Here is a 14,666-nt window from a genome sequence, read left to right as displayed (position 1 = left end):
AGACACTACTGAGCGACTGAACTGAACTGAAAATTCATATAATGAATACATGCAGCAGTAAAACGACCAAACTACTGATAAATGCAGGAACACGGATGCCTGAATCACTAGGTGTACTCTCAGAGATGAAAGATGTTTTATCAAGTGAAATTAATCAGACATAAAGAGTACATTGTGGTGGAACTTCCTTGGTGGTTCAGTGGTTAAGACTTCATGCTTCCAAGGCAGGGGGGCATGGGTTCGATTCTGGGTTGGGGACTGAAGATCTCACATGCCCCACAGTGCTGCCAAAAAAGAAAAGAGTACATTGGGTATGATTTCATTTCTATGAAGTTCAAAAACAGGCTAAAGTCATGGATGATGACAAAATTCAGAATTGTAGTTAGTTGTTATAAGGCATGTGCTGGAAAGGAGCATGAAGAAATTTTCTGGGGCACCAGGAATATTCTACATCTCTTCACAATCTGGTTGGAGGTTACAGGGGTGCATATGGAAATAAAAACCATCAAACTATACTCTTGATTTAATTAATTTATTTATTTTTGGTTGCACCAAGTCTTCATTACTGCCCAGGCTTTTCTCCAGCTCCAGTGAGCAGGGGCTACCCTCCAGTTGCGCTGTGCAGGCTTCTCACTGTGGTTGCACACTTCTCACTCTTGTTGCACAGCACAGACTCCAGGGCACATGGGATCAGTAGTTGTGGCTCCTGGGCTCTAGGGCACAGGCTCAATAGTTGTGGCACACAGGCTTAGTTGCTGAGCAGCATGTGGGATCTTCCCAAATCAGGGATCGAACCCATGTCTCTTGCATTGGCAGGCAAACCCAGTACCACTGAGACACCAGGGAAGCTCAAACTTACTCTTAAAAGCAGTGTGTTTTGCACAATTTACTGTATGTATATTATATTTTGGGCTTCTCTGGTGGCTCAGATGGTAAAGAATCTGCTTGCAACACAGGAGACCTGGGTTCAATCCCTGGGTTGGGAAGATCCCCTGGAGGAGGGCATGGCAACCCACTCCAGTATTTTTGCCTGGATAATCCCCATAGAGAGAGGAGCCTGGTGGGCTATAGTCCACAGGGTTGAGTGACTAAGCACTAAGCATCTTATATTTTTATTTTAAAAATGAATAGAGAAAAATAATTTTTAAAAAATCTTACATGGGACTTCCCTGGTGGTCCTGTGGCTAAGACTCCATGCTCCCAATGCAGGAGACTTGTATTACATCCCTGGTCATGGAAATAGATTCTACATGCTGAAACTAAGAGTTTGTGTGTTACAACAAAGATCTAAGAGCCCATGTGCCACAACTAAGGCCCCGTGCAACCAACTAAAGAAATATTTTTAAAAAATTATGCACTGAGAATCCCACCTGAGTCCTAGCAACCAGCCGCCAAGGCAACAAATGTTACCAATTTCTTATAGACCTTGTAGATCTTCTATGCACATAAAAACAATTTTTTTGTTACCTAAATTGTACATGGTGTTCTGTCTTCCTGCTTTTTTGTTCATTTAACCATATCATGAAGATCTTGCTATCAGATCAGATCAGATCAGTCGCTCAGTCATGTCCGACTCTTTGCGACCCCATGAATCACAGCCCGCCAGGCCTCCCTGTCCATCACCAACTCCAGAGTTCACTCAGACTCACATCCATCGAGTCAGTGATGCCATCCAGCCATCTCATCCTCTGTCGTCCCCTTCTCCCCTTGCCCCCAATCCCTCCCAGCATCAGAGTCTTTTCCAGTGGGTCAACTCTTTGCATGATGTGGCCAAAGTACTGGAGTTTCAGCTTGAGCACCATTCCTTCCAAAGAAATCCCAGGGCTGATCTCCTTCAGAATGGACTGGTTGGATCTCCTTGCAGTCCAAGGGACTCTCAAGAGTCTTCTCCAACACCACAGTTCAAAAGCATCAATTCTTCGGTGCTCAGCTTTCTTCATAGTCTAACTCTCACATCCATACATGACCACAGGAAAAACCATAGCCTTGACTAGACGGACCTTTGTTGGCAAAGTAACGTCTCTGCTTTTGAATATGCTATCTAGCTTAGTCATAACTTTCCTTCAAATTGTCCCATCATACTTTATGGTATTTCACTGAATGGATGGGCCATAATTATTCACTCAGTTCCATGTGGAAGGACATTTAAAGTGTCTTGAAACTTTATCACCACAACCCTTCAGTGAACAGTTTTTATTTTACGTAAGGAAATCTAGCACTATATATTATTATTTTTTTAGCACTATATATTATTAAAACATATTTAGATGCTGCTGCTGCTACTGCTACTAAGTTGCTTCAGTCGTGTCTGACTCTGTGTGACCCCATAGACGGCAGCCCACCAGGCTCCCCCATCTCTGGGACTCTCCAGGCAAGAACACTGGAGTGGGTTGCCATTTCCTTCTCCAATGCATGAAAATGAAAAGTGAAAGTGAAGTCACTCAGTCACGTCTGACTCTTAGCGACCCCATGGACTGCAGCCCACCAGGCTCCTCCGTCCATGGGATCTTCCAGGCAAGAGTACTGGAGTGGGGTGCCATTGCCTTCTCTGTATTTAGATGCTGCTAAGTCACTTCAGTTGTGTCCGACTCTGTGTGACCCCATAGACGGCAGCCCACCAGTCTCCCCTGTCCCTGGTATTCTCCAGGCAAGAACACTGGAGTGGATTGCCATTTCCTTCTCCAATGCATGAAAGTGAAAATTGAAAGTGAAGTCGCTCAGTCGTGTCCGACCCTCAGCGACCCCATGGACTGCAGCCTTCCAGGCTCCTCGGTCCATGGGATTTTCCAGGCAAGAGTACTGGAGTGGGGTGCCATTGCCTTCTCTGTATTTAGATGCTACTGTTATTTAAATGGCTTGGTAATGGCACATGAAGAGACAAAAAGAATAGGAAGTCCAGAAAGAAGCCCTCAAATATAATGAAAATTTGTATTTGCTTGTTGGTTGCTCTGTTTGCTTCTGTATGCATATGGGTGCATGCTCAGTCATGTCCAGCTCTTTTTGTGACTAAGCATGCACGCTACAGTCTCACCAGACTGCTCTGTCCACAGGATTATCTTGGCAAGAAGACTGGAGTGCGTTGCCATTTCCTCCTCCAGGGGATCCACTTACTCATCTAAAACACATTGGCCTATTATGGAGAGAAAAACAGTCCAACCTTTTAGTTCTGATTAATCCTGGATGAAAACAGTTTACTGGATTTGGCTTTGCTGAAATAAATACAAAGGCTTAAATTAAAAAAAAAAAAAAGATTTGCCTTGCAAAATTCATTTCTGTGAAGTAATATTTCTCCATTTTTCCACTGTTTTCAGAATTTCCAAGGGCGGATAACTTATAAAGTTGAGTTTTTATTGTGACAAAATATATAAGTAACACAAAGTTTACCAATTTAAGTGTACAGTTTAGTACTGTTAAGTATATTCACAATGCTAATGTACAACCATCACCTTCGTGCATCTCCAGAACTATTTCATTCTTTCAAAGTGAAATTTTGTTCCCATTAAATAATAGCTTCCCATTCACCTCTCCACCCAGCCCCAGGCAACCAGCAGTCTACTTTCTGTCTAAACTAATTTGACTGTTGTACCTCATGGATGTATATTTTTCCTTCTGTGCTGGATATTTTCATTTACAACAACATATTCAACGTTTATCCATGTAGCATGCATCAGAATTTCCTTTATTTATCATATTCCACTGTATGTATATTCCACATATTATTTGTCCACTTATCTGTTCAGGGACACTTGGATCCACCTTTCGGTTATTGTCACTAGTTTTGTTACAAACAAGATTGAACAAATACATGTCTGAGTTTCTGCTTTTGATACTTTTGAATAGATGCCCAGAAGTGAAATGCTAGGTCATATGATAATTCTAATATATATGTGTGTTCTAATATAAAGAGAGAGAGATTTGGTCTCAGTTTCTGGGCTTCCCAGATGGCTCAGTGGGTAAAGGATCTACCTACAATGCAGAAGACACAGGAGATGCTGGTTTGATCCCTGGGTCGGGAAGATCTCTTGGAGGAGGAAATGGCAACCCACTCCAGTATTCTTGCCTGAAAAATCCTGTGGACAGAGGAACCTGGTGGACTACAGTTTGAAGCGTCGCAAAGTCAGACATAACTGAGCGACTAAACACACACACGTCTTTCAGGGTGTTAGTTCCCTGCCCAGGGACTGAACTTGGACCTTAGCAATGAATGTGCAGCATTGAACCACAGACCACCAGAGAAGTCCCTGACAATTCTATATTTAATTCCTTGAGGAACTGCCATACTGTTTTCCAGAGCTGGTGCACTATTTTACATTTCTATCAGCAATGCACAATGGTTCCAACTTCTCAACATCCTCCCAAAATTGCTATCTTCTGTTTTTTGATAATAGCCATTCTAATAGATGTCAAGTGGTATCTCATTGAGATCTTGATTTGCATTCCCTTATTGATTAGTGATGTTGAACATCGTTTCAAGTGCTCATTGGCCGCTTGCATATCTTCTTTGGATAAATGTCTCTTCAACTCCTTTGTTTCTTTTTAAATGTTTCTTTTTGCTGCTGCTGAGTTGTGGGAACTAGTATTTTAAAGGGGGTTATTTCAAATAGAAAGGGAAAAGAGATGAATTATTCAATAAGCAATGTGGGGCAACTGGGTAAAATTCTGTAAAATTAAAAATTATTACACTTTTCATAGTAGTATTTGTTTTGTAAAGGGAAATAAAATATTCAGATAAGAATGTAGACCTTTTGTGCACCATATCCAGTCCCTCCACCCATCCAGGCAATCACTAACATGAATTTCATGTTTATCTTTTTACTGAAAATTAATTTTACATATTAAGCTTGTATAAATAATTCACAATTCTGTTTTTGTATTTTATATATTCTTCAAATTGATTTTTTTCCACTTCACATTAAATTCTTAGGCTTCAGAGTCTAATATGGTCCATTGTTCTTTCATTGCTGAAACCTGAAACTCTAATCCCCCAAAGTGATGGTTCTGGAGGTACGGACTTTGAGACGTAATTAGGTTTAGATTAGTTCATGAACTTGGGACTCTCATGATGGGATTAGTACCCTTATAAGAAGATGAAGGGAAGGAGACTTCTCTATGAACGTGCATCACATTGAGGAAAGGACAGCAAAAGAGTAGTCACCTGCAAGCCAGGGAAAAGGGGCTCTCACCAAGAGCCCCAGGCTGCTGGTACACTGATTTTGGATTTCTCAGCCTTCAAAATTGTGAGAAATACATGTCTGCTGTTTAAGTCACTCAGTCTATGGTAGTTAGTTAATGAGAGCCTAAGATAAGTATCCGTGTTTTCTTTTTAAAAAAAAAGTATTTATTTTTGACTGTTCCACCCAGCATGTGGGATTCTAGTGCCCTTACCAGTGATCGAACGTGCACCCTTTGTATTGGGAGCATGGAGTCTTAACCATTGAGCCACCAGGGAAGTCCCCATATTTTCTTTTTACAATTCTATTTTGAGGGCTCGTTATGTAAACTTTTCCTTAACACTTAATCATAAGCAAGACCACTGTGCTGCATGACTTTATGGGGCATCAGCCAATATCAGTTAATTACAACATGAATGGTACCCTCTGGGGTTGTGAGACACAGCAGCTGTTTTATTTCTCTTCTAAGGACTTTAAAGATACATTTTACACATTAGATCCTTAATCTGTGTGGAATTTATTATGTGTGTTTCTGAAGTAAAGTAAAGTCACTCAGTCGTGTCTGACTCTTTGCGACCCCATGGACTGCAGCCTACCAGGCTCCTCTGCCCATGGGATTTTCCAGGCAAGAGTACTGGAGTGGGTTGCCATTGCCTTCTCCAGGGGATCTTCCCGACCCAGGGATCGAACCCTGGTCTCCAGCATTGCAGACAGATGCTTTACTGTCTGAGCCACCAGGGAAGCCCATTTCTGAAGTAAGGATTTTAATATTTTTGTTTTCCATGTGGGATTGTTCCATTGCTACTTAATAGTTCATTCTTTCTCCACTAGTTTTTAATTCCTGTCTATCTCTGGCTTCTCTATTCTGTCCTATTAATCTAGCTTTCCTCAGTCAATATCACAGTCATTAATTACTAATTATTCTTAAGCATGCTATTCGCCAGTGCCAATATTTTGTGGTAGAGATGGCTATTTGTTCAGTAAGCCCAGTTTTCTTTTAGGGAGAAATTTAAGTAGACTAAAAATGTTTAGTATTGTATGGAGTGGGACCCATATTTGCCACTTTCAGAGCTGTAAGGTGATATTCACCATTTCTAGAGCTGGCGCTTAAAGGTCTCCCCTGAGACTGTGTCTTCTTTCTTAGTGTCTTCTGGCTAGAGGCAGCAGATCCAGTGGGGGACTCAGAGGTCTTTGGGATGATGGAGGCTGATAATCCTACCTTCCTGGATGATTAAATGGAGCAGAGTCCACCCTACCTGAGTGCGAGATAAACTTCACTGTGTTAGGCCTCTGAGATACTGCAGGAGTTGATTGTAGCAGATAGCCCACTCTGATTAATATAACCTTCCATCGTATTCTTTCTGGAATCATCTTGCCTGTTCTAGATCTTCTTGTAGGGCTTTTAAGAGTCAGGTTATAAAGTTCCACAGAGTCCTATGAGGATTATAACTGACTTTACATTGTTATTTATGCATTAATTTGAGAATAGTTTTCATCTTTGTAGCTTTGGGTAGAACCATCATGCGTCAATTTATTCAGGTCTTTCATGCCCATTGATAAATTTTATAATTTTTCTCCATAAAGGTATTACATATTTTTCTTTGTTCAGAGTATTTTGAATTTTATTGCTATTGTCAGTATTTTTCTATTACACTTTCTAATTGATTATTGTTGGCTCAAGGGATCATTATTGATTGACTTTATGTTCAACAAGCTTGCTGGACACTTTCTTCACTGTAATAATTGCCCTAAATTTTCTATGTGGACAAATATCTCATCTGAAAATAATGAAATATTTACTTTTTCTTTCCTGATCATTGTATCTTATTTATACTTTTCTTTCTTGTTGTATTAGCTAAGACTGCCTTATCCTCTAAGAATCTGTAGTTTTGCTTTTTATATTTAAGTCTCTAATCTATGTGGGCTTAATTTTTGCATTCCAACATTAGAAAGCTATAGATTTTGTATATTTATCCCAAATTGTTCATCTTCCTGAACTCAATTTTAATAGCATTTTAGCTTATTCAATATCATTTTTTTAGATCGACAATTCTATTATCCAAAAATAATTTTGTCTCTTACATTTATGCCTCATTTCTTCTTCCTCTTTGGCTGTCTTTCAGAAGTATTCCTGGTGTCTTTGTTCACTTAGTCTGCCATAATGAACAAATACCACAGACTGGGTGGCTTAAACAACAGAAATTTATTTCTTACAGTTCTTGGAGAAGCTCAAGATCAAGATGCTAGCTTATGGGAGAGATAGAGGGCTGCTGTCTCCTCCTCTTCTTACAATGGCACCAACCTATTGGATTAGGGCTCTGCCCCATGACCTCATTTAACCTTTATCATAGGTCCTTTCTCCAGATTCAGTCACGCTAGGGGTTAGGGCTTCAACGTATGAAGTTGGGGGACACATTCAGTCCATAACAGTACTTCCGAATAATAGCCAAGATCGGATTTTTGTCTTTTCATTTTCTCTTTTGATTTATGTTAAAGTTTTTAATGTTTATCTTTCTATGTATTTCTGGAGTAGAATCTGGCCACTCCAAGAATAATAATTGTGGTGAATTTGTCTTGGGCCATTACTCTTAGAGAGGCTAGAACTGTGTCTCCCAGATGAATTTATGTGATGTTTGGTAGGTAAAAGTGAAGCAGTTCTGAAGGACACCAGGCTGGAGTAGCAGCCTGACACACAACCGCTCTGAGTCTTAGGTCAGGGGTGAGTTCATCTCCATGGAGACTGGTACCATTTTGTTCTGAAGGTTGTGCACGTCACTGAGTTTAGAAGCAGTGAGAGGTGATGTTGGATTCAGTTTGTCCTGATGGGTTCCAGTTTGTGCTTAGGGGGTTTCAGTTTGTTCTTCTTTCACATCAGTTCCTGACTACAAGATATGCTGATCTAGAACCATTTTAGCATCAGGTCCAGTAATAGGCGAAGTGTTCCAGAGGCCTCCCACAGTCATGGAAACTCTAATCCCCACAATTAATCTCTTACACTGTATCAATCATAGTAGATTTTTTTAAAATTTTATTTTATTTTTAAACTTTACAATATTGTATTGGTTTTGCCAAATATCGAAATGAATCCGCCACAGGTATACATGTGTTCCCCATCCTGAACCCTCCTCCCTCCTCCCTCCCCAATTCATAGTAGTTTTGCTTTTGTAATCAAACTGTGAAAGTCGCTCAGTCATGTCTGACTCTTTGGAACCCCATGGACTGTAGCCTGTCAGGCTCCTCTGTCCGTGGAATTCTCCAGGTGAGAATACTGGAGTAGGTAGACATTTCCTCCTCCAGCGGGTATTCCCAACCCCGGGATTGAACCCAGTTCAGTTCAGTTGAGTTGCTCACTCGTGTCCGACTCTTTGCGACCCCATGAATCCCAGCACTCCAGGCCTCCCTGTCCATCACCTACTCCGGAGTTCACTCAAACTCACGTCCATCGAGTCGGTGATGCCATCCAGCCATCACATCCTCTGTCGTCCCCTTCTCCTCCTGCCCCCAATCCCTCCCAGCATCAGGGTCTTTTCCAATGAGTCAACTCTTTGCATGAGGTGGCCAAAGTACTGGAGTTTCAGCTTTAGCACCATTCCTTCCAAAGAAATCCCAGGGCTGATCTCCTTCAGAATGGACTGGTTGGATCTTCTTGCAGTCCAAGGGACTCTCAAGAGTCTTCTCCAACACCACAGTTCAAAAGTATCAATTCTTCAGTGCTCAGCTTTCTTCACAGTCCAACTCTCACATCCATACATGACTACTGGAAAAACCATAGCCTTGACTAGATGGTCTTTTGTTGGCAAAGTAATGTCTCTGCTTTTGAATATGCTCTCTAGGTTGGTCATAACTTTCCTTCCAAGGAGTAAGCGTCTTTTACTTTCATGGCTGTAGTCACCATCTGCAGTGATTTTGGAGCCCCTCCCCCCCCCAAAATAAAGTCTGACACTGTTTCCATTGTTTCCCCATCTATTTCCCATTAAGTGATGGGACCAGATGCCATTATCTTCGTTCTCTGAATGTTGAGCTTTAAGCTAACTTTTTCACTCTCCTCTTTCACTTTCATCAAGAGGCTTTTTAGTTCCTCTTCACTTCCCACATTGCAGGTGGATTCTTTACTGTCTGAGCCACCAGGGAAACTGTGGAATCAAACTGCAACTGATACAAAAATGGTCTTTGTGGGTTCAAAACAAAGTCCAAACTCCTTTGCATGGCAGATGTGACCTTCAAGTTGGCCTCAATCATCGCTTTCACCTTTCCAATCATCGCTTTCCAGTGCTGTGACTCACCTTCACTCATATCTATGGTCCCATTATATGAACAAACTTGCTGCTGATCATATACATTGTACTGTTTTAGGTTTTTTTTCTTTCAGTTTTACTGAGTATAATTGACATATCTGTTTACCACATTAGACTGAGTACCTTAAAAATGCTCTGTAACTTCAGTGTCAATTACATTACATGACAGTAAGGACTTTAAAAATATTTGCAAGTTAAGTGTTAGCCACCTCTTGGCGACCCCATGGACTGTAGCCTGCATGTTCCTCTGTCCATGGAATTCTCCAGGGAAGAACACTGGAGTGGGTTGCCATTCTCTTCTTCAGGGGGGGGTCTTTCTGACCCAGGAATTGAACCTGGGTCTCTTGCATTGCAGGCTAGCCGATTCTTTACCATCTGAGCCACCAGGGGCTTCCCTACAATTGTAAAGGAAGGAGCATCTAGAAGAATCCTTTTAACTTATTTTAATATTTACTCCTTTATGTTTCTTAAAACCCTTAAATGTACTATTTTACCTTACTTATGGTCATGTATAAGAAGTGGGCCCAGTCTTAATTAAATATTAATTAAATACCAGTAGAAAGACATGATCTAGAATGCTTTATTTACTGCAGTAATCATTTTATAACATATACAAATATAAAATCATTATGCTGTACACCTGGAACTAATAGATTGTTGTACATCAGTATATCTCAAAAAAAAGAATGCTTCATATTAGTCACTATACTGAAAGTACTAAAAGGCATTAGTGTTCCATGAAATACATTTTAGGTAGAATTACAGGATTATATAGGGGTTCCACGTTGGCTCAGTGGTAAAGAATCCGCCTGCAATGCAGGAGATGTGCCACTGGTTTGATCCCTGGGTTGGTAAGATCCCCTGGAGGACGGCATGGCAACCCACTTCAGTATTCTTGCCTGGAGTATCCCACGGACAGAGGAGCCTGGCTGGCTACAGTCCGTAGGGGTGCAGAGTTCAACATGACTGAATTGACTAAGCACACATGGGTAGATATATAACTAGAAGGTGCTTTAGGAACTGATTTAATTTATCACACTCATCATTACATTTCGGTAGGAAGTACCAAATCTAAACCAGAACAGCTACATAAATGAGCTACTTTTTAAACACCTTTAACTGAATAACCTCAATTTCTTTTCTCTACGCTATTCTCCATGATTGAAAATCCATAGTACCAGAAAATGGATATACAAGAGAAGTGACTGGCAGAAAAATTCTTACTCATCATTACCTAATGACCAACTTATTACATAAACCTTACAGCTTATTATAGAAACCTTAATGAACAGTTGCCAAAATGAAGTCTTAGATGTGAAATAAATACCCACGTCCTTTCCCAAGTATGCACAACTGATTGAAAGTGTAAAGGCTATAAAATAAAAGAGCAAGCAAAGAGTAGAGGAAGCAGTAGATATTAAACACAGAAAATTTTCCTTGTTTGAATAAGTTAGAAAAATTGTTAGCCTATTACACTTTAGTGTTCTAGAAAAAGTTTAAGATGTAAAGCAAGAGTTTTTGGGATTGACTGACTCCTGGCTTCGCTCCTGTTGTCATTAAGTGGTGTCCGACTCTTCTGCAACCCCATGGACTGTGCCCGCTAGGCTCCTCTGTCCATGGGATTTCCCAGGCAGGAATACTGGAGTTAGTTGTTATTCCTTTCTCTAGGGGATGTTCCCCACCCAGGGATCGAATCCATGTCTCCTGCACTGGCAAGCCGATTATTTACCACCGAGCCACCTGGGAAGCCTTCCCTACAGTCTCCTGTACTCACTGGCTACTTGTTCTTGGACAAATCCTTTAATATGTTTCAATTTCCTCATTGGTTAACACTCTACAGAGTTTCTGGAATATGTTATACGCTTGGCAAGTATTATCAGACTCTCAGTGAGCCGCAGTCTTTATTACCTAGACGGTAACATAACAGCAACGACCTCAACGTTTACTAAACATTAGTTCAGTTCAGTCGCTCAGTCGTGTTCGACTCTTTGCGACCCCATGGACTGCAGAACGCCAGGCCTCCCTGTCCATCACCAAACTCCCCGAGCTTGCTCAGACTCATGTCCATCTAGTCGGTGATGCCATCCAGCCATCTCACCCTCTGCCATCTCCTTCTCCTCCCGCCTTCAATTAGTAAATATCAGGAGCAAGTAATGAGACCCCAGTTCTTCGAATCAAGTCCAGTCCCACCGGGATTCCTCCGAAAGACACCACAGAGGGTCGATTCCCTTCGGATGGAAGCGGATGTAGTGTTTCTGGAAGGAACATAGGAAGGCGGGATTTCCGGCCCAACGGCTTCAGGGTCTACAGGACCGAGAAACCGAACCGGAACCGGTGGGAGAACTCCCGCCGGGGGGAGGGAGGTGTCCGGAAGCGCCGGGAGAGGGGACTACATTTCCCACAAGCCCGCGGGGGTGGGCGGGGGGACGGCGAGGGGCGGGCGTCGGGGACCTTAACGGACAGGCCTTGCCCCCGCAGAATCAAGGTAAAGGCTGGCACTGCGGCTCCAGGGGAAGAGTAGATTTGGAATAGTCACCCTCCTAACCCATCCCGAACTGACAGAGGGACCTTGGCGACTTTGGGGTTTCCGGGCCGCCGGGCTCCATTCCCCAGAACCCAAAGCAGCGCCTCCACTGTGGGCCTGGGACCGCTTCCTAGGTGCCTGACGATACGGTTCGATGCGCTAGGAAGGCGAAGGCCCGGGGTCTACCCCTTTCTAGGGCTGCCGCGCCTGTCCTCGTTCGCCCCTGACCCACGCCTTGTCTCCCGTTAGCGCGGGCTGGAGCGGCACCGTGCCCGGCTCCTTGGGGCTCGAAGTCGGGGGTGGGGGGTGATGCCGGGGAAGGTGTTCTTCCTCCCCCCGCCCCGTCTAAGTAGCGGGCGACCTCCCCCTCTCCTTTGGTTGTTGCTCAGATGTCCTTGTATCGGGGCGGCTAAAGCTGTCGAAGGCCTGCGAGCCAAGCACTACTAAGCACCTCCACCCAACATCCCTAAATCCTTTCCTCTACCGGTGTTAGGAAGATTGCCATCGGGAGAGGCGAAGTGACTTGCCCCTAGGTCGGTCACAGAACTTTAAATGGCAGAACTTAAGGTTCACACCAAGCCTCTCTGGATCTAAAGCACTTTGCTTAAACCCCATCGCCTTTCTCCAAACCTTAACCTAAGACGCTGGGGACCACAGTCATTTTTTTTTTTTTTGTCCCGCAGCGCACCCCCCTCCAATCCCCCAACCCGCGCGCTGCACCCCGTGGCGGTCGCACTGGCAAGGACACTTCGCTCAGGCCTGTTCAAACAGCGATCCCAGGGCCCTCCAGCGATCCAGTTTCCCCGCTCTCCTTTTCTGCCTTCTCCGGCCCAACTCCTCCGGGGAGGGGCAAACAGCGCGCGTCACCGCCGCAGCCGCCGGGCTGGTGGGTGGAGTTTACTGCGCGGCGGCAGCAGAGAGTGGGGCCCCCACCCCCAAAGCTCTGGGGCGGGGCTGCTAGGAGGTCGCGGACGGACAGACGGACCTCGCCGAGATGGGGGGTGTGGCTGCTCCGCCAGGGTCCTGTGGGTGGGACGGCTGCACCGCGACCACCGGTGCCCTGGGCCCCTCCGCCTTCTGCTAGATATGCTCTTCCTCTCGGTGAGTTATTTTTCCGTCCGGGGGGCCCGGCCTCCCCAGCGTAGGTCACGCCCCGGGGAGGAGGAAGGAGCCGGGCCATCTCGGACGGTGTGGCCTGGAGAGGGCAGGGCCACGGGGAGCTGACCAGCTGCGCTTTGGAGTCCTCCTCCCTTCGGGAATGTTGATCCGCGGCTGCGCTCCATGTTTCAGTTTCATGCAGGCTCCTGGGAAAGCTGGTGCTGCTGCTGCTGCCTGATTCCAGGCGACAGACCTTGGGACCGCGGCCGGCGCTGGCGGCTGGAGATGGCGGACACGAGATCCGTTCACGAAACCCGGTTTGAGGCGGCTGTGAAGGTGATACAGAGCTTGCCGAAAAATGGTACGTCCACTTGGGCCCCGCTGAAGAAGCCTCCTGCAGAGGCCCGAGGCCCCAGTTTTCTGAATCTCACCTCCTTGAACCTTCTTTCTGCTTCTGGTCTTGCTTATTTAACCTACTTATTTTCTTCCTTGATTTCTGCATGCAGTTGAAGGGAGGTATCAGAAGTGAATTAACTGCCTGCTGATCTTTCAAGCCTTAAACAGATACAGTATCCAGATCTTAAGTAGTTTGTATTGTTGGAAAATCTCGTCACTTAATGACTGCGGTTTGGGTATGGTAAAATAAAATCTAGGATAGAGATGCCCTGGGTCGCATACTCATAAAGTCTACTTTCTGAAAACTTTTCATATGAAGGAAAAGAAAGGAAAAGAACCACTGTATTCGCATGTAAAACGATTTCTCTTATTTAAAAAGTGGGTAAATATTTACTGCTTAAAAAAAAAAAAAACTGTTTTCGTTGTCCTAGTGTTCTCTCTTTTGCACTCATTTGGAGTCTGGCCACTTAGCTGAAAAGTCATTGGAGTTGTTCTTTGATATTTGGCCTGTCATTTTTCTGACTTTTGTCAAGATTTTTCTCTATGTGGTTTGATTATGACCTGTCTTGGTATGGTTTTCTTCCTGTTTATGCTGTTCAGGATTTTGCAGAGCTTTTTGAATTTGTAATTGTATGTCTTTGACAAATGTTGGGAAGTTTAAGGCCATTATTCAGATTTTTTTTTTTTCCCCTGTGGAAAGGCTTGAAGAGGGGGACTTTGACTTTTCACTTATCTTTCTGCATTATATGAATTATCTTTCACGTAAACTTATATTTTTAAAATGATGCTTTTAAGTGCTTTCATTGTGCCAGAGTGTAAAACTAACTGAATACAACGCTAATGCATTACTACAGTATTTAATGTCATGGTCACTATTTTCATGATCATTGGGCTAAGGCTAAGTAATCCATTGGGCTAAATTCAGTAAATCATTGGGCTAAGTTCAATACTGTTAACAAACATTCATTAAGTGCAGATAAAAAGGTTTTGAAAACAACTATACATAAAATAAGTTTGCTTTCGTAATCTTCAAACATCATAACGGAGGACACACGAGGGATTGAAAGAGAAGAGTGAATGAACAAAATGTAAAGAAATAACAGGAACTTAGGTATTGATTTTTAAAACGTCTGATTGAGAGAGTTTATAGGAAGACATAATGCTAAGAGTTTTGTTTAAATG

The 14,666-nt window shown here is 43.3% G+C and overlaps 1 protein-coding gene across 3 annotated transcripts in view; it reads left to right on the top strand.

Moving 5' to 3' along the window:
- Positions 1-11,889: 11,889 nt before the first annotated feature.
- Positions 11,890-14,666, top strand: part of ACBD5 (acyl-CoA binding domain containing 5) — a 31,523-nt gene continuing 28,746 nt past the window's right edge. The window contains exons 1-2 of one of the 3 annotated variants that reach the window (XM_019972953.2): positions 11,890-11,951; positions 13,281-13,449. In XM_019972953.2, the coding sequence (XP_019828512.2) occupies positions 13,374-13,449 (76 nt within the window). In that variant the 5' untranslated portion in view covers positions 11,890-11,951; positions 13,281-13,373. Of the gene's footprint in view, positions 11,952-12,694; positions 13,092-13,280; positions 13,450-14,666 lie in introns of those variants that run through there. The other 2 variants (XM_019972951.2, XM_019972952.2) reach the window with 2 other exon arrangements.

The sequence above is a fragment of the Bos indicus genome, chromosome 13 (assembly GCF_029378745.1).
Source record: "Bos indicus isolate NIAB-ARS_2022 breed Sahiwal x Tharparkar chromosome 13, NIAB-ARS_B.indTharparkar_mat_pri_1.0, whole genome shotgun sequence".
Lineage (NCBI taxonomy): Eukaryota > Metazoa > Chordata > Mammalia > Artiodactyla > Bovidae > Bos > Bos indicus.
The sequence above is the reverse complement of the archived record's forward strand: the minus strand, read 5'-3'. Positions and strand labels throughout refer to the sequence as shown.